We start from the raw sequence: 20,054 nt of genomic DNA on the forward strand, positions 1-20,054 counted from the left end.
ACTACTGTTGTTATTATTACTAACGTGATTTATTGGCCCTGTGAGTCTAATCAATAATTCACTCATTTAGCGAATATCGATGGAATGCCTACTGGGGCACAGGGTGGGAGTATACAGTGGTGGGCAAAGCAAGCTAGTCCCCGTCTTCATGGGGCTGTCAGAGCAGACAAGCAAGACACATTTAGACACGCTACTAAGTGAAACAAACGGAAGTCACCGTCACTGCCAACACTCTTGAGTGGCGCACTATGTGGCAGGGGCTTTAGAGACTTTCATCCAGTCCTTACAACGGGCCCCGGAGTGGGTACGTTTAGATTTTTACAGATGAAGAGAAGGGACTAGCTTCCCCCAAACCACAGGCCACCCGCGGTGGGACCAGGCCGACACCACACCTGGCGCCAAAGTCCACGTAACAAGAACCCACTCCCACGGCGCTCATCGCCAGAACAGGAGTTCCGGCGGAAGCTCCTTCCGGGGGCGGAGCCACCGGCCGCCGCCATTGACCAATAGAAGATCCGCTTTTTGCCAGGCGCGGAGCCTCATTCTCCAATCAGCGAGTGTCTTCGTCGCTCGGGCAACAGCGTCCTGGAGCCAGCAAAGGGCTGACCCTCTGTGGCGTTGCGGCCTGGAGTCCGCGCGCAGGTGGTTTGCCCAGCGAGGCGGAGAGTCGGGGCGGGGGCCTGGGTAAGGCGGCGCGGGCTTCGTCCCACGGTCCCTGCGTGCCTTCGGGGCGGCCAAACGCGAGCTCTAGGGCCGAGGAGGGGGCCGGCGGGCAGTTCTAAGGGTCCCACAGCTCTGAGGGTCCCACAGCAGCGCTGCTGCCCACCCCCAGAGACAAAGGGGTGGTGATTCGTTTATTCACCGAGCACGAGTTTATGGAGCGTTTATTTCCCTGGCACGTTGAAGGCACTGGGTCTACTGTGAGGAATAGTACGGTCCCATGGAGCTTATGTGATATTTGGGAAAGTCAGACAATATCTTCCTCCCTAATGTCTGTGAGGATCAGATGGGAAATGTGTGTGGAAATGCCTTAAATCTATCCAATTTACGGATTACATTTGTGCCCCACAGCAGACTTTTGAGTATTATCGTTAACTCCATCCTGTAGATGACGACTTGAAGCCCACGGGGTGAAGGGGCTTGTCAGAAGACCACAACTAGGAAGTTGCAAAGCCAGAATCCAAACCCCTTTCTGTCTCATGGCAAAATCTCCGCTCCTTTACACTCTTCTCCCTCAGCCTGCACATAATTACCCCTGCCTCCCTCAGAAATTTTGTTTGGAAGCACTTTGTGAAATGTACAGTGGTACAGGGCTCAAGACTGTTGTCCAAATCACCCCTTTACTCCCTTTTCCTTCTTTCCTGAAAATCTTTGCCTTCCAGGATGTCTTGCCCCTATTAAGAGGAGTCTTACTTCACTTACAAGAAGAGTAATTTAATAATGTTTCTTAAATTGTATATGTGCTCCTTAATGGGCGCACTTCACAGAAATGCTGTAAATAAAATCTGCTTTCACACATTGCAGTTCCTTCATCTCTTTTATCCATTGCCTTCAATTCATTAACTCGGCTAAGTTATGGGGATTTAAATGAAAGTGAATCAGGCACGGCCCTTTTGATAATAAGCGAACATATTTGCCTCTCACCCACACTTATTGCAAGATTCTTTGAAGACAAGGATTTTATTTTAGTTATCTGTGCTCTTTCCCTTTCCCCTCTATGTTCATTTTAGTGTTTGGCTCATGGTAGGTGCTCATAGATATTTGTCAAGAAATGCTTGCCTGAGACTTTAAATTTTGCTCTCCAATTTTGTTTGTGTTTTTCCTGCCCTTTTCCAGATATCCACTCCTCCCCCATGTACAAAGATCTCTGCAACATCCATGCCATGACCCCTTCAGCTCACTGGCACCCGGAGATGGAAGCAGCTCCACGAGGATGTTCAGTAGCCTGGTCCCTGTCCAGATCAGGAATCTGGTGGGAGGCTACTGGCTGTTAACAAGGCAATTGCTTTAGTGAAGCTTCTCTACAGGTGTGTATCGAGAGTGTTTAAGGTTAGTAGATGCTGAGAGTCACAGAAAGTTTTCCTGCATGACTCCTTTCCTTATCAGCATTGAAAAATAAGCTACATAATGTGGATGAGAACCTGTGAGTGAGGGAAAAAAGGTAACAATCACTTTCTTCCTTTAAATACCACAAGTGACCTTAGAATATTTGTCTAAAAATACTCCAAATCTAGGCTTGCACAGTTATCTCAGTTGGAGTCTTGTGATATTTGAATATTAATTCACTTTGAATACAGTACTATCTAGGATAGTACTTTGGAAGAGGATATATAAAGGGAAGGGACAGGTTTGAGAAAACTCTGTGAATAGAGATACCATATGAATGTGATACACTTTCAGTACTAAAGAGCTTCATTTCCACTTCTTTTTCTTTTGGTTTTGACCTTTCACAGCTATCGTGTTTTGTTTACTTCGTTTTAGGTACCATTTGTTATTTTCTCTCTCTGTTTGTCTGCAGTTCTACTACTATTTCTACAACAACAACAACGACTACTACTATTACTAGCTGATACTAATTGAACACTTCCTATGTCCTGGGCACAGTTTGGAGCCTCACATACTTTTAAAATTTAGTCCCCACAACCTGGCTGTGAAAAAATACAGTTACGAGTCCCATTTTGTAGATGAGGCAACAGGGACACAAAGAAGTTAAGGGACTTTACAAAGCTGATAACTGGTAACAAGTGTGGCCTCTTCTCCAGCACTGCCTGGTAATAACCTGTGTCCTCGACTAGTACTCTGCCACTCTCAAATATTTATAAGTCCCGCCAAGGATTTGAGATGACTTGTCAGAATAATTACAGTATGATAAAATAGAAACATGTAAATCAGGATCATGAGAAATACAGATAGAATAGAAAAGTAACATCAGAGGGAAAGAGAATACTCAGATCATCCATAATGGTTAATAAATTTGGGCTGAAAATTTAGCTGAGAGCTTCTTGCCAACTCAAGGAAAAATAAAATAATAAAAGGAAATCAAATTCATTTTGTCCAGGCAAATAAGGCCTTTTGTTTCCTCTGGAAAACCAAAGCTTTTCTAATACCTAGTTCTAAAAGAAATTTCTCTTGGGCTGATCCCAGAGGCTTGCAAGGGCTGAATGACAGACATGTAGGCCCAATGTCCTCACTGTTCAGGGAAAGAATGTTGACTATTGCATTTGAATTGAATATTTGAAATTGAAGATGTCTGAATAGTAACAGTTTCTAGTAACACCTTCTGAATTTTATTTTCCCCCTGGAATTCTGTAAATGGTGTTATCCTGTCCCCTGGGTTGGTTTCAGTCATTTATTTCCTCATTTATTTAGCACCTGCTGTGTGCCAAGTGCTGCCTGGGCATCAAAGATGCCACAGTGATGGTCGTCTCACTGTCTTGACACTCCTAGTGCCTCTGCCCTGCCAGTTCCTCCTGCTGAAGTTTTTCTGAACTGATTTTTGGGTTGTCCTCCTTTACTGTCCTCCGATACCCTGAGATGACACTCAGCAACTTACACTGTCACTGTCTACCTGTTTTCTGCCCAATGCTCTGTCTGATTTATCTTTCTGTACATTGCCAGGACCTAAAAATAACAGCTACCAAATAGTAAAGGCTTACTGTGCGCCAGGCACTTTACGCATTTTACCTGTGGTTCTTCCACAGACTCTAGAGTGGTGGCCTTAACCACTGGGTCACTTGTCCCTTGAGAAGCTCCCTAGAAAAATCATCTCACATGCAATTTTGCATTTAATCTCAGAGAGTCTGTAGGTCTACAAAAGTACACACATGGACCTTGTCCCTAGATTCCTGGTTAAGAATACTTGCTTTAAAGAAATTATAATCCTGCCTCGATATCTGTGGGATTAGGTTCCAGGACCCCCAAATGGGGATGCTCAAGTCCCCAATATAAATTGGTATAGTATTTGCATGTAACTTATGTATATCCTCCCGTATACTTCACATCATCTCTAGATTACTTATAATACCTAATATAAATGCTATGCAAATAGTTGTTATACTATATTGTTTAGAGAATACTGACAAGAAAAAAAGTCTGTACATGTTTAGTACAGACACGACCATCCATTTTTTTCCAAATATTTTTGATCCATGCTTGGTTGAATGCATGGATTCAGAACCCACAGACTGAATTTCCATTTTTTAAATGAGGAAACTGGATCAGGAGGAGGTTAATTAACTTGTGAGTTCCCATGGCAGATAGTGGAGCCAGTTTGATCCCATGTCTGCTTGGCCCCAAACCCTTTGTTTTTTCAACTGCCCAAAAGAGTAGATGTTCAGAAAGTGACCGACGTGTATATGGGAGTGTATGGAAGACTATAAAGGGAGCTTTATAGTGTATGTGTCCCAAAATATAGCAGAACATCCATTTGATATCAGAATAGACCAGGGAAGATTTTTCTCAAGTATTTGGATTTAACTGCCAAAATCTTTTGTGTTGCTTACAATTTTTTTCCAATTTAGTCAAGTGATGATTCCCCTCGTGATACAGTTCCAACAATTTTTGCTTCTGGTGCCATTTCTGTTTGGCTGTGCATATTTTTTACTCTCGTGTTGAATTATGTTTTCTCTGGATGCCAAGGCAGATGGAAAGGACTTTTGTTATGATTCTGATATAAATAGCATGTGTTAAAAACTGGACATCAATACTTCTCTGGCAAATAAACAAATATATCAGTGAAATAGCCTTCTAATTGTGTTTTTGCTTGTGGTTAAGAAGCGTATTTGATGGTCTGTGACTTGGTGTTTATTTGGAGTGTATTGGTTTTATAATCCTTGCTAATTTCTATCTCACCAAGTTCTGAAGTAATCACATCCATGAACATCTCAGAATTCTCTTTATTTCGAACACCTAAACTGAGAATGATGCACAGAACTCCTCACGGTGCCTTGGTTGTACTCAGAATGTTGTTAAGCTTTCAGAATCAAGGGTAAAATTAGCCCAAGCTTCTTGCCCTTGCTGTCTTAGGTATTGGTAGCTGTGGTCCATCAGAAGCAAAGCTTAGTGGAGTGCTCACTACATGCCAGGCCATGCTGCATATAAAAAGCTGAGTGGAGCCCCTTCCACTCAAGGGGCCTGCTGTCTATCAGGGGTCAACTGAAAAGCCTGAAAACAGAGAATCGGTGAAAACCAAGGTAGGACTAGAGGGATGGATGGGGAAGTATTAATACTTTTATTTCCTTCTTTATATCACCCCCCAATCTCCATCCCCATCACCATACCCACTCCTATCCCCATCCCCACAGCAAAGTGATGGATTTATAGGTGGCTTTTACCTTTTAGTTCTTTTCTTTATTAAATAAAAGAATTAGCAAAACAAACCTATAAGACGAAGTTGTCGATAAAGGCATGATTAATTTTGTTTAAGGAGGATGGGAAGGCCCCATGAAGAAGGGGCTATACCTTCAAGCTTGAAAGATTAATTGAAGTGTGCCTGCTGCAAAAGAATGAAGGAAATTCTCCCATTCAAGTGCTGAACAGGCCTGGCCCTATTTAGCTGCCAAGATCAGATGAGATCGGGCATGTCGGGGTGGTATGGCCATAGACAAAATGAAGGAAATTCTATCAAAAGTATGAACCAGGCTGGCGCCTATAAACCTAGCACTCTGGGAGGCCGAGGTGGGAGAATCTCTTGAGCTCAGGAGTTTGAAACTGAGCCTGAGCAAGAGTGTGACCCTATTTCTCCTAAAAATAGAAAAATTAGCCGGGTGTCGGAGCATACACCTATAGTACCAGCTACTTGGGAGGCTGAGGCAGGAGGATTGCTTCAGCCCGGGAGTTTGAAGCTGCTGTGAGCTACGGTGATGCCACTGCATTCTGCCCGGGGCAACAAAGCAAGACTCTTGTCTCAAAAAGGGAAAAAGACAAAAAAGAAAAAAACGTGAATTGAAACTCTGCAAGGAAGTAATGGTATCTGGAAGAGTTGCCTAGGGCCAGGTTGTCAATGATGTGAATGATCTTCTACCCACAGTTTAAGGTTGGAATTTCAGTCTGTGTGCCCTGGAGAAGTATGTTTTTTTTTTTAAAAAAACATTTTATTTTGAAATAGTTTTAGAGTCACATAAAAGTTGCAAAATTAGTACAGAGAGTTCCTGTGTACTCCCAGATTCCTCCAGTGATAACATCTCACAGAATAACCAGAGTTACCAAAACTGGGAAATTGACACTGGTACGTCAGTTTAACTAAATTTAATATCAACTAAACTAAAAACTATTCAGATTTCAGCAGTTTTTACATGCGCTTATCTTTTTTCTTGGTGTATAGTTCTATGAAATTTTAACACATGTATGTATAATTTCACATTGTGCATTTTAAAGCAAGGGAGTAACATAACTATGTCTGTGTTTTAGAAAGATAAATCTGCACCACAGAAGAGGATGGATCAGTGGGAGAAGTTGGAGACCTGAAAGGGATTTCAGGGGTCATGTCTGTGATCCTGATGAGTGCAGATGATGGGCCGTGACTTCAGGGATGCAGAGAGGCAGGGCATAGATTTAAGAAGTGTTCTGCAAGTAACATTGACAATGCTTGCTAGTGAGTAGACAGAGGGCTTGAGGCAGGAGACCACAGGCGAGACCACAGTCTGCCTTTAGTTGCCAAGGTTCAGAAATTGAAGCAAATCCATTCATTCACTCATTCATTTTAAACTGCTCTGAATACCAGTCACTGGCCTAGGATCTGGGAATGTGGTGACAACATGAATTTGCTGGGTTCTAGTCTTTAAGGAACTTAAAGTCTACTGGGAGACAAGCTTTAACCAAAGACACACCAACAGTTACAGCATCACAAACCGGACTAAGAGCTGCGAAGGACGGCAGAAGTCATAAACGTGTGTAAGGGGGACCAACCTTGTGCGGGGTGTCAAGGAAGACTCCCTGAGGAAGTGACATTTGAACTGAAATTTAGGGCAGTGGTTCTCAGAGTGGTGTCTGGAAATGCCAGCATCTCCTGGGAAGTTGTCAACGATGCGAATTCTTAGGCCCTACCCCGCACCCAGAATGGGAGTCAGAATCTAGAATGGGGCTGCAGTCTGTTTCCAACAAGCCCTCCAGCAACTCTGAGAACCACTGAGCATTAGGACGAGGAGTTCATTAGGCAGAGAGGAAGAGGGATGAGTGGTCTGGCTAGAGGGTTGCAGCAGATGAAGAGGAAAAAGCCCCTACGTGGGAAAGAGCACATTGGAGGGACTGCCAAAGGCTAGGGCGGTTGAGGCAGAGGAGGGCCCATACCGCAGGCATGATGACACCGAGTCTTTGGTCCTTATTCTAAGAGCTCTGGGAAGCAATTGGAGAGTTTGAAGCAAGGAAGTAACACAAGGAGATCAGCATTTTAAATGACTGTTCTGGTTGTTGTGAGGAAGATGGGGGGGGACCACAGAAGGGGTGTGTATATGTGTGTGTATGTGTGTGTTTATACATGTGTATACATGTATGTGCTGGGTTGAGACAGAGGAGTGGTGCTTAATAAAATACCTCCACCTCCACACAATTTAGCGTGGAATTCATGTGATTTGCCTGAAGTTTTCTACACAATTCTCTAGTAGCTGGTCCTTGTATTGCATTGTTTTGCAAGCCCAGAGGCTCCATTCTTGTGGCTTGATAAGCTGAATGAGAAAATCTGTCTGCCAATCTGTGCTAACCCCATTGCTCTCTTATTTTTCAGAATTCTCAAATTCAGAAATATTTTATCTCAAAGAAAATGAAACGAAATACCACCAAAACGAACACTACCAAAGTCAACAGCACCCTATCAGGCAGTACCAAAGCCAGGTGAGATGCTCCTCTACCTTGAACGCCTGTGCCCGTCTGTGTGGCTCGTGTACACAAGAAGGCGGCCAGGTCGCTGTACTGTGCATGGCTTGAGGTCTCAAGAGAAAGGTGCTTTAAAAGTTGATAATGTTACTATCGCCACTTCTGTCTGGTTTGTGTCAGTTGTTCAGGCAACAAGCATTTACTGAGTGCTGACTTTTGTGCCAAAATTGTCTGGGAGCTCTCATATTAATCATATAACAAGCATTGGCTTTAACATTTTAACATTGAATGGCCTTAATTTGGTGCTCAACATGACTGCAAATGTTAGACAACTGCAGTGAATTCGGTAAATGATTCAGCCTACTTCACTGCAGGGCAACAGGGCAACAGGGCAACAGGGCAACAGGGCCCCAGGGCCGACTCGACAATCCGGGCTTTTTTGGAACTAGATTCCCATTTCCTGCTATAGGTGGCAGCAGCAGCAAAACTTTGTTACTGAACCCTGAAGCTAGGAAACCATTGAAACTTTGCTGGAGCCAAGGACTTGCTTGGACTTGGCTGGACTATAAATAGGATGTGTTCAACACTCCTGTCTGCTCGTGAGAGCTGGGAGAGAACGTCATTGTTTCCAGCTCTTATATTTTAAAAGGCTGCCAGCGAGACGGTTTTGAGATGGGAACAACTTTGACAGCAGGCTTGTGGTCAGTTTTTCTGACAACTTGTTATGTCCCCATTGCCATATCTGTGTTTGTTATCACATCCGGTATGGTAGGAGTCTGAAAATGTTCATTAGGTAACAGTGAATTTCTGAGACAGCTCCTGAAATTAGATTTCTGTGTCCATGATAGAGAAAGCATATTACAAACAAAACAGTGTAAGCTCTTTCTTAAGGATCTGTATTCTCAGCAGCAAGGCATTCATGCTGATGTAACTTATTACAAAAATACACTTACTTAATTCAATTCGACTCGACATTCATTATATTTTGGAGGATTATATGCCAGGCCCATAATCAGACATGACCCCTGCTCCCGCGACATCAGCGGTCTCCCACGGAAGACAGTGAACACTCATGAGGGTCATGGGTGTTAATTAAGAAAACCTCACTGACGCAGGTCACTGGGGAGACGGGGTAAGAGTGAGGAATCATGGGTTATGGGGAAACTTCTACCTTGAATGGTGGGAAAAGCGGGGGGATCTTAAAATACTGGAGTGGAAAGGCGTGTGGGGTGTGTGTCTGTGGGGGTTGAGGGTGTGTATATGGGGAGTATGTGTGTGGCAAGGGTGTGTAGTGTGTGTGTGGTGTGTATGTGGTGAGGGCGTGGTGTGTGTGGTGAGGGCGTGGTGTGCGTGGTGAGGGCGTGGTGTGCGTGTGGTGAGGGCGTGGTGTGTGTGGTGAGGGCCTGGTGTGTGTGTGGTTAGGGTGTGGTGTGTGGTGAGGGCGTGGCGTGTGTGTGGTTAGGGTGTGGTGTGTGGTTAGGGTGTGGTGTGTGGTGAGGGTGTGGTGGCGTGTGTGGTTAGGGTGTGGCGTGTGTGGTGAGGGCGTGGTGTGTGTGTGGTTAGGGTGTGGTGTGTGGTGAGGGCGTGGCGTGTGTGTGGTTAGGGTGTGGTGTGTGGTTAGGGTGTGGTGTGTGGTGAGGGCGTGGTGTGTGTGGTTAGGGTGTGGTGTGTGGTTAGGGTGTGTGTGCGGTGAGGGTGTGCGGGGTGTGTGTGTGCACGTGTGTCTGTGGAAACCATTCAGTCGCCAGCACCTCTGGAGCTCAGTTATGTGCTGGGTGCTCTGGGGCTGGGGGTGCAGTGGTGTAAAAACACTGTTTTATTTCACGGAGCTTATAATCAGGCCATAATTTCCCAAAGAAAGCATAATTACGCTTTGTGGGAAGTGCAGGCTGTCAGAGCCTGCGGGGAGGACTCAGGGTGGTCCGGGAGAGCTCTCCGGAAGGGGATGTTCTCAGGAGATCTGAAGGCAGAGCAGTCAGCCCGGGGCGACAGGGGCAGAGGGGCGCACGGGACCATGGGAAGCATGAGAAGGGAGGTGTGAGCAGATCTCGTCCTGCCTGGTAGGCCCTGGTAGGCGTGTTATATGCAACATGCTGTGGCATGCTTATTAAAGACCATTTGAAAAAAAGTGATCAAAATCTCCATCATCCCAAAGTAGCTATTTTTGTCACATCTTCTAGCTCCTGTCCAGATGTGAACATACATTTTTATATCATTGTATTCATAGTGTACTCCTCACTGTGCTTTTTCTGTTGACATTGTCCTAAATGTGTTTTTATGTTTCTACATGTTCTTTCTAGTGACCATTTATAACAGCGAGATACTACCTACTACCCACTAAAATATATCTTTGAGAAGTTTGTTGTATTTTGAGTTTGATTTCTGGGTTTATGGGCATGGGTCTTGAAGTGTGTGTGGGTGGACTTAAAAATGTGTGCTGGGAGAGAACTGGGCAGGGCCTGGGAGGCCCTCGGCAGAGGGAGCTGCCCCTCAAACCTGTTGGCACTGCCTCAGTGTGGAGGTAGGTCAGTTTGGAACCACGGATTTTTCTGCTAAAGTGAATTCAAATGACTGGCTAAATTGTTTTTTACAATACCCTATCATTTGGAATATATTTGTAAATCAACTTGCATTCTTATAATTCCTATGTTTAGAATAGCAGACTAGGGGTTGCCAGTGGAGTCTGTCTAAAATATTAAGGCAGTTTGAAACTGGGATGGGGGAGGTGGGGCTGGGCTTTAGATGTTGATGGCATGAATACTGGAATCCTAATATATTTTTTTTTTATTTCAGCATATTATGGGGGTACAGATGTTTAGGTTACATATGTTGCCCTTGCCCCCCCTCCCTGGAATCCTAATATTTGATTGGAAATTTATGTAGATGATTTGCTTTTAATTTTCTACATGTTCTCAAGTAGGTTGCAGAATTGTTAGACTGTTTTGCAAACTAAAGGTATCCATTCTTGTGGATTGAATCATAGATTTTCTTATTGCCATATCAAATATATGCAAACTCTATCATTCTTATCTGTTTATATAGGAATGCACACAAATCACTCACATACATGTGTACAAATGCACACATATACACACATGCTGGCACAACTGGGCAAAAAGCCCAGGATTACATTCAGGAGAGTTTGAGTCTTGGCCTTGCTATAACTGAGTAAATTTGGCTTTTTCTCTCTGGTGTTTAATTTCCCTACCTCTAAAAATACAGATAATGATGTCTAACTTACAAGGTTGTCACAAGGGTGATGATTAAATGAGATAACACCCAGTGCCCAGCAAAATAGGCGCTCAGTTATTGCTAGTTGAATCTTGTAGAATCACCCACATGTAAAATTTGACTTCATTTTGATATAAAGCAGGAATTTTACACATGAGCCTCTTTAAAAAAACAAAACTATAGACTCCTACTTATCAGTCAGCCTCAGGATCTTCTAAAGCAGTGGTCTTAAGCTTGTTAAAATGTAGATGGCTGGGCCCTACCCTCAGAGAGTCAGTTTGTCTGGGTGGGGCCTGAGAATGTGCATTTCTAAAAAAAGGTCCCAGCTGATGCCGATACTGCTGGCTCAGGGACCACACCTTGAGAGCCACTGTTTTAAAGCTACGTGCTTGCTTTAACAGCCTTTTAAAAATTAATTTTTAAAAATGGAAAATAAATGCATTTAAAAATAATGATATTCATAGCAATAAAAACCATGTTATTTCGGCTTGAAGAATATACAAATAGAATAGCTCTTCCCCTCCCCTTCAGATGATCTGATGGGTGGCATCTCTTGGGAAAAGTCTTTAATCTGACCCCAGAGATAGGGTGATTGAGTTCATACTCTCATCAACCCTAGGAAGACAGAGACCTCACGGAGCAACACTGAATTTCTGCACGCTATGTCAGTGTAGTTCCCAATGTTGTGGGGATGCCTTGTTCCATACCTTGAAAACATGTTGCATTTTCTTTTAAATCCTGAGTTAAATGGTGAGCAACTGTAGTATCAAGGTGGGTTGTTTCTCTTCCTCTTCTGAGACTCTAGCCAAGGCATGGCCTGTAGTTTGCTGAAGAATGAATGGAGAGAATAGTTGCTTGTAAAATGATTATACCAAGAATGTTTAGGTAGAACACCAAATAATCTCTATTTTCAGAACTATCCAGATTTTGCTTTTTGGAATATTCATATTATAATTGAAGTCTCACTAGCATTTGTGGTCCTGCAATTGGTAGAAATTAGAACTGGAGGAGACCCGACAGGTCATCCGGACCATTCTCCTGCTGGAAGAGGATTATTCCCTGCAGTGTACTCAGTGGCATTGGGAGGAATTACTTTTCATATGATTATTATTTTTTTTCATGCTGTCTTCAACTAAGTGTTTCTTGAATTGGATCGCTTTGTATTCAAGTAATAAAATGCACAACAGGCAGTACATTTCTGGGTGATTATCTTACTCCTCAGGTGGTGTAATAAGGCATGAGGCCAAAGCCCTGGCATGCCTTATTGTTATTAGGAAGTGAATTTATGGATAAAATAAAGAGAATGGTTCTGTGCCTCAGCAATCACTGCAACAAGGGATGCATGTACAGCAGATGCTCCCCACGTGCTTGGAGAGCAGGGTGAGGCACAAGACTGAGTGTTTGTCACCATCTACACAAGTGTGGGTAGCTGGTGGCCTCCTGCCGCCTTCCAGGAATGTGTTATTAACTTTGTAAAAAGAGACAGGAAAGCCTTGGTCAATGGCAGCTACGTGAACTTGATGTCTGGGAAGAGCTCTTCTCCTGGTCTGGGAAGAGAGAGGCTCAATCTGCAGCTCTGGTTCTCAGCAGTTGTGTAGCCCAGGGCAGTGGGAAGAACAAACTGATAGGGTGTGGGAGGGTTAAATGATAGTTTTCATAAATCTTAGGCACATTTTGGGCTCAGAGTAAGTCCCCAATAACTGATAATCGGATTAGATAATTTTTTTTCTTTCTTTAAATTCTTCATCAGGTTGAGTTTTTTGTCTCTTAATTTCTTCAGTCTTGTTCTACTATTTCAGTTACACAGATAATTCCCGTCACTCTTGGTGTTCCTTCCTGTGCAAGAAGTGCACATCTCATCACTTCCCTGGCACACTCCCTTGACTTGTTGTGTCACACTTGCTTTTCAAGACCCTGACCCAAATTAAACCCAACTTTGCCTACCGGTGCCACTGAGCATGGCTGGGAAAAAACATCCACAGGTCCGTGTCCATGAACCTCAGAGGGGCTTTTAAAACTCCCCGCAGTCACGTAACTTCTCCCATTCCCCCACTTCTCTTCTGGACACCGTTTCATTGCCTGTGCTGCCATCTCAGTCCTGAGACACTTCTCCCCAGCCTCACTTGCTGTTGTCGACCTGACTTCCTATTGCAATGAGAAGATAGAATCAGAAGGGAGCTGCCGCAGGCTCCCATCACCACACCTGGTCCACACTCTCTGTCTTCTCTTTTATCACCTTGAGTACACTGTCCATGATCCTAGAAAACGCTCATCCTGCTACTTGTCCATGAGGTCTCCTCTCCACCAGCCAACTCGTGGCAACCGGCGACACTCACCTTTCTCTCCTGCTACGTTATTCTTTGCCTTGCTACTGGGCCACTGTCACGAGTGTCCAAACATGCTACTGATTCTCCTGTCTTAATGTCTTCCTCGACCAGCCATCATATCGTTTCTCTACTTTACTCTTTTCCCCATTACAGCAGAGTTCCTTTGAAACAGTTATTTTTATTTACTGCCACGAATTCTCTGAATTGTTCAGGAACTCACTTAGACAGGCTTCCCCCACTGTTCCCCCAACACTGTGACTGTCAGTGTTGGGGGTCATCAGTGGTTTCCACAGGGCAGTTCTCAGGCTTCATCACTGTCGAGTTTGGCACATACCATCACCCCTCCTCCTTGAACTTCCGTCCGGTGGTTTCCAGGACACTACAGTCTGCTCTTTCTCAGCCTCCTTTGCAGGTTTCTCCTGGGCTCCCTGAGCTCCCTGAGCTCTATATGTTGGAGTGCTCCAAGGCTCAGCCCTGCACATGTTCTTTCTACACCTACTTTCCTAGTGGGTTCTCTGGTATCAGGCCTTTATATGCATTATATCCTGAAAGTTCCCAGACTTTTATCTCAGACCCAGTCTCTCCACTGAACTCAGACTCACACATCCAACTACCTATTCAGCGTCTCTACTTGGATATCTAATGGACATCCCAAGCTTAACATGTCCGCAATGGGATTCTTGATCTTCTCCTCCAAACCTGCAGTCTCTCCCTTTTCAGTTAATGGCCACCCCACCCAACCTTTCTCTTGTATGCCAAATCAGATCTATCAGAGAGTATAACTGACTCTTCCTTGAGAATATATCTAGGATACGATCACTTCTCAACACTATTATGGAAACCACTCTGGGCCAAGCCACCATCTTCTCTTGCCTAGATTATTGTAGTAGATTTTAATTGTCTCCCTGTTTCCTCCCTCGCACCTGTAAGCCTATTCTTGACATACAGCCAGAGGCCAGATCATGTCCTCTACAGGTAACCCTCTAGTGGTTCCACATGTCACAGTAAGAGTCAGAGTCTCATAATGGCCTGCAGGGTTCTCCTTCCTCTGGCCCTCTGTTGCTTCTTTGTCCTCCTGACTGTGGTTTCCTTCCTGGTCTCCTTTAGATCTTTGCTCCATGTCCCCTATTCTCCTCCTCTGCTCCATTGATTTCCGTAGTGCTTACTCACTTGCGTGATTTACATATTTATCATCTGTCTTCTGTTACTAGAATGTAAGATCCACGAGGTCCAACATTTTACCTGTTTTATTCCAGACTCCTAGAAGGGAGCTTCATAAATATGTGCTGTCTGTGTGAACACATACCAAGCCACGTTCTTCGATATAATTCTGGAAATGTACCTGTGCCTTGATTTTCTGGTTTCAATTCAGTTAAGAAGGATGTGTGTGGGGCCACTGAGGCTCTAAGGCTGACGTGGTATAAGCCACAGTCTGGCCCTTACCTATAGCACCTGCCAACTGACAGGGCTCCAGACTGCACAACACAAGGCACAGTCGGTGCCTCCCTGAAGAGAGGTAAAGCAAATACCGGCCACTGTGGATTTCTTGCACATTAAAATAAATTCTTATTTATTTCTTCAACCCTGGTAAACTTTAAGATTCTTCAAATTGAGGGCTTTAGAATTCTTGTCTAGTCTGATTCTGTATATTCATAGTGCCATGCACATCCATCTATTTTGGAATATTAAATAATAATTATGCACTTGCATTTGATACATGAAGTCCAGTAGGGAAGCTTTTTTTTTTTTTTTTTCCTGAGGTTAGCCAACTTAGGAGCCTCAGGCAATTATGCTGTAAAACTTCCTTATAGGGCTGGAGCTTGGCCTTCTTGATTCACTTGAGTTAAGGGAGAGTCTTGCTTCTCACTCTTGTGCTGAGAGTGGACAGAAAGGAATGAGTCAGACTAAATTTCCCCTTATTTTCTGAAACACTGATAAGCCAAACTCCTCATTGTGACCGACTGGCGGAGTCTATGAGTTAAAAAATCACAAATGCATGTAATGGTGTGGTGACCACCGAGCGCTAGTCCTACTGTCAGTGAGAAGCACAGCCAGGTTAGCTCTGCCAGTGGCTGGGAGCCTGGGTGGGACCCCTGAGGCCAGGGGTAAGCAGGACATCCCTGTGACTCTCGCTGGGATACATCTGGTCTTGCTTTTGCCCTGCTTCCTCTAACATCTTTAATCATAATCTTAATAACTGTCAAGTAAACATATTACCTTAAAAATTATTGAAAGGCACCATCTTTGCCAAAGGTGCCCAGGGAAGCAGCTTTTCCCTTGGCCCACCCAGTGCCGCTGCTGCTGTTTGTACCCCACAACCTGTTCTTCCTCCCGTCGCCCCTCTCTCCCTCTCCTCCTGCTTCCTATCCTCCTCTTCCTTTTCTTCTTCTTCCTCCTCCTCTCTTCCTCCTCTTCCTTCTTTTTTCTAATTGCAATATAATTCATATGCATAAAATTTGCATCTTTTTAAAATGTACAATTCAGTGATTTTTAGTATATTCACGAAGTTGTGCAACCATTACCACTACCTGATTCCAGAACATTTTTGTCACCTACAAAAGAAACCCCATACCTATTAGCAGTCCCATTCCCCCTTCCTCCAGTTCCTGGCAACCACAGATCTATTTTCTGTCTCTATAGATTTGCCTATTTTGGACATTTTATGTAAATGGAATGATACAGTGTATAGTCTTTGGGGTTTGCCTTAGCATAATGTTTTAAAGGTTTATCCATGTTGTCGCATGAATCAGTACTTCATTCCTTTTTATGGCTGAATAATAGTCCACTGAATGGATGTACCATTTTCCTTTATGCACTCACCAGTTCATGGAACTTTGGGTTGTTTCCACTTCTCTGTTGTGACTAATGCTGCTATGAATATTTATGTTCAACTTTTTGTGTGGATATATGTTTTCAGTTCCCTTGGTATATACCAGGGTGTGAAATTGCTTGGCCACATGGTAACTTTATGTTTAACTTTTTGAGAAATTGCCAGACAGTATTCCTAAGCATCTGCACCATTTTACCTTCCCACCAGTGATAGGAAGATTTCAGTATCTCTACATTCTCACCAATACTTGTTAGTCTTTGTCTCTTTTATTATAGCCATCCTAGTGAGTGTAAAGTGGTATCTTATTGTGGTTTTGATTTGCATTGCTCTAATGACTAGTGATGCCGAGCATCTTTTCATGTATTTACTGGTCATTTGTGTATTTCCTTTGCAGAAATGTCTGTTCAAATCCTTTGCCCATTTTTAACTTGAGTTATTTGTCTTTTATTATTGAGTTGTAAGAGTTCTTAATATAGTCTACATACTAGATCCTTATTATTGGCAAATAATTTCTTCCATCCTGTAGGTTGTCTTTTCACTTTCTTGATAATGTCCTTTGAAGCACAGAAGTTTTAAATTTTGATGAAATCCAATTAATTTATTTCTTCTTTAGTTGGTTGTGTTTTTCGTGTCATATCTAAGATATCATTGTCTACTCCAGAGTCACAGATATTTACATCTATATTTTCTTCTAGGAATTTTATAGCCATAGTTCTTAAATTTAGGTCTTTGATCTATTTTGAGTTAGTTTTTGTATAGGGTGTAAGGTAAGGATCCAACTTCATTCTTTTGCGTATGTATATCCAGTTTTCCCAGAATCATTTGTTGAAATTGTTTTTCCATTGAGTGGTCTTGGCACCCTTGTCAAAAATCAATTAATGATAAATATAAGAGTTTATTTCTGGACTCTCAATTCTATTCTATTGGTCTATATGTCTATTTCTTTGTTGATCTTCTGTCTAGTTATTCTACCCATTATTTTTTTTCTTTTTTATTTCAGCATATTATGGGGGTACAAATGTTTAGGTTATGTATATTGCCCTTGCCCTACCCAAGTCAGAGCTTCAAGCGTGTCCATCCCCCAGACAGTGTGCACCGCACTCATTATGTGTGTATATACCCATCCCCTCTTCCCCCCTCCCCTCTGTCTGATACCCGATGAATGTTATTACTATATGTGCACTTAAATGTTGATCAGTTAAAACCAGTTTGGTGGTGAGTACATGTGGTGCTTGTTTTTCCATTCTTGGGATACTTCACTTAGTAGAATGGATTCCAGCTCTATCCAGGATAATACAAGAGGTGCTATATCACCATTGTTTTTTGTGGCTGAGTAGAACTCCATGGTATACATATACCACATTTTATTAATCCACTCATGTATTGATGGGCACTTGGGTTGTTTCCACATCTTTGCAATTGTGAATCGTGCTGCTGTAAACATTTGAGTGCAGATGTCTTTTTTATAGAATGTCTTTTGTTCTTTTGGGCAGATGCCCAGTAATGGGATTGTTGGATCAAATGGTAGTTCTACTTGTATCTCTTTGAGGTATCTCCATATTGCGTTCCACAGTTATTAAAAGTGGGTATTGAAGTCTCTAACTATTATTGTTAAAGTGTCTATTTCTTCTTTCAATTTTGTCAGTTTTTGCTTCATGTATATTGGGGCTCTGTTATTGGGTGCATCTATGTTTATTTTGCCTTCATTTATTCTTTTTCTAATGCTCTTCCTTTCTTTATATAGATCTGACTTTCTGACTGATATCATTTTCCCTTCTTTCTGAAGAATTTTTTTTTAACATTTATTGCAAACAGATCTGCTGGCAACAAATTCCTTCAATTTTTTTTTGGCCTGAGAAAGTCTTTATTTATCCTTCATTTTTGAAGGATAATTTTGCTGGATTCAGAATTCTAGATTGGTGGGTTTTTTTCTTTCAACACTTTAAATAAATATTTTACTCCACTTTATTAATGCGTGTGTAGTTTCTGAAGATAAGTGTTATGTACTATACTTTCTTGTTTCTTTGCATGTCTCATACATTTTTGTTGAAAACTGGACATTTTAAAGAATGTAATGTGGCAGTTATGGAAATCATATTCTCACCCCTTTCCATGTTTTGTTGTTGTTGCTGTTCATTGTTATTCATTTGTTTAGTGACTTTTCTAAACTTTGTAAAGTTTGTATTTTTTGTTATGTGTGGCCATTGAAGTCTCTGATTGGTTGCCTTCATGGTCAGCTCATGGTTGGGCAGAAATTTCCTTAAATGCCTGGAAATAATAAGTCTTCCAATTTTTGACAAGGGTCTGTTTCTGTTGGAGCATTCCTTCAACACTCATCCAGGCAGTTAATAACTCTGTCTTAGCCATTACTTCCTGCTTGTGCAGAGCCTCAAGGTCAGCCAGAGGTGAAAGTTTAAGGCCATCTCAGGTCTTTCATGAGCACACACATAGTCCTGGGAATTCTCACAGCTGTATGCATGTGAGTGGCCTTCTATACTCCCAGGAATATGTGGGAGCTTTACCATGCCCCTGTGGACATCTCATTCCCCAGATTTGCTCTTTAAGCTTTTTGGTTAGCCTATTATTTGCCCCATTATCCACCCATTCAGGTAGCTGTGATTTCAAACCACAATTGCCTCAATTTTTTTCTAACAAATGCCTCTGCATGATAGGCTATTCTCACTGGGCAAGCTCTAAATCAGTTGTAAGGAAGATATCCTGTGAATGGGGGCTTTCAGGGAACCACCAGGTCAAATAATGGTAATTTTCTGGAAGTGGGACTTTGAAGGAGCTCCAGCTCTGTTCTGCCGTCTTCAGTGACTGTCAGGCTGTGTTTTCACTGTGATCACAGGCTGTTGGTTTTCAAGGCTTCGTCAGAGATGGTGGGGGGGGCAAGGGGGACGGACAAGAGAGGGAGTAGGGCAGGTTAAAATGCCACAAAGTGTGCTCTTCATATTGAGATTCAGACACTTTTTATTAATAAATGCTCCCCAGATTGCTGCAAGCCCTTGGTTAATTTCCAGAGTTCTGCAAAAATTGATTTTGACAATTTTTTGCCAGTGTTCCCGTTGACTTTATGGAGGAGAGGGTTTTCAGAGGTCTTTACTCCACCATCTTTGCTGCTGTCACCCCCAGCTCTGCCTCTGAGTGTGTGTTGAATTTATAGCGAGGCACTTCGAGAGATCTCAGAGAATCCAAACTTTCTTCCTCTTACTGTCTACCAAAGAAATGAATCGGTGGTAGTCAAAATATAGATGGATTTTCCTATTCAAAAACCTCTAAATTTTGCCATTATTGAAGTTTATTGGATCTACTAAAAACAAGGAGACCAAAATCATGATTTTGTGTCCACCTTAAGAATAGTCTTTGAAACATCAGCAAGCAGATCATGACTAGCATGATTTTTACACTCTCCAGCTGTCCTTTCAAAGAAGGAATAGATAGGAAATTGGCCACATTTGTAATGTATGCTTTAAGATAATGTAATCTGTTTTCTTTTATATAACAGGGATTTAAAGTGCAAAATGGCTATTATACCAGATTGGCTTACTTCATATCCTCACACGCGAAAATTTACATGTTCAAGACCCCATTCTTCACCATGTAGATTATATTCAAGGAATGGTTTCCAAAATATGTTCAGACCTTCATCTTCGAGTGAGTAGTCATGAGCAAATAATAACATTAACAGTAGATAGCACTCATTTATGTTTGATTATGTACTGGGCTTGATACAAAGGTTTCTTGTGACATTTAATCCTCACACTAATTCTATGAATTAGGTTTGGTTTTTATCTCTGTTTTCTATATGGGAAAACTGAGATATGCATTGATTAAGCCATTTGCCGAAAAGTTAT

The 20,054-nt window shown here is 42.6% G+C and overlaps 1 protein-coding gene across 1 annotated transcript in view; it reads left to right on the top strand.

Moving 5' to 3' along the window:
- Positions 1 to 19,721: 19,721 nt before the first annotated feature.
- The window catches only part of LOC105826280 (EF-hand calcium-binding domain-containing protein 6-like), a gene marked incomplete at its 3' end in the record, with an annotated part of 192,321 nt that continues 191,988 nt past the window's right edge, over positions 19,722 to 20,054 (top strand). Inside the window, exon 1 of the mRNA XM_012664235.1 lies at positions 19,722 to 19,854. Coding sequence (XP_012519689.1) covers positions 19,722 to 19,854 — 133 coding nt within the window. The remainder of the gene's footprint in view (positions 19,855 to 20,054) is intronic.

Source organism: Propithecus coquereli, unplaced genomic scaffold (assembly GCF_000956105.1).
Source record: "Propithecus coquereli isolate 6110/MARCELLA unplaced genomic scaffold, Pcoq_1.0 Scaffold876, whole genome shotgun sequence".
In the NCBI taxonomy this organism is placed as follows: Eukaryota; Metazoa; Chordata; class Mammalia; order Primates; family Indriidae; genus Propithecus; species Propithecus coquereli.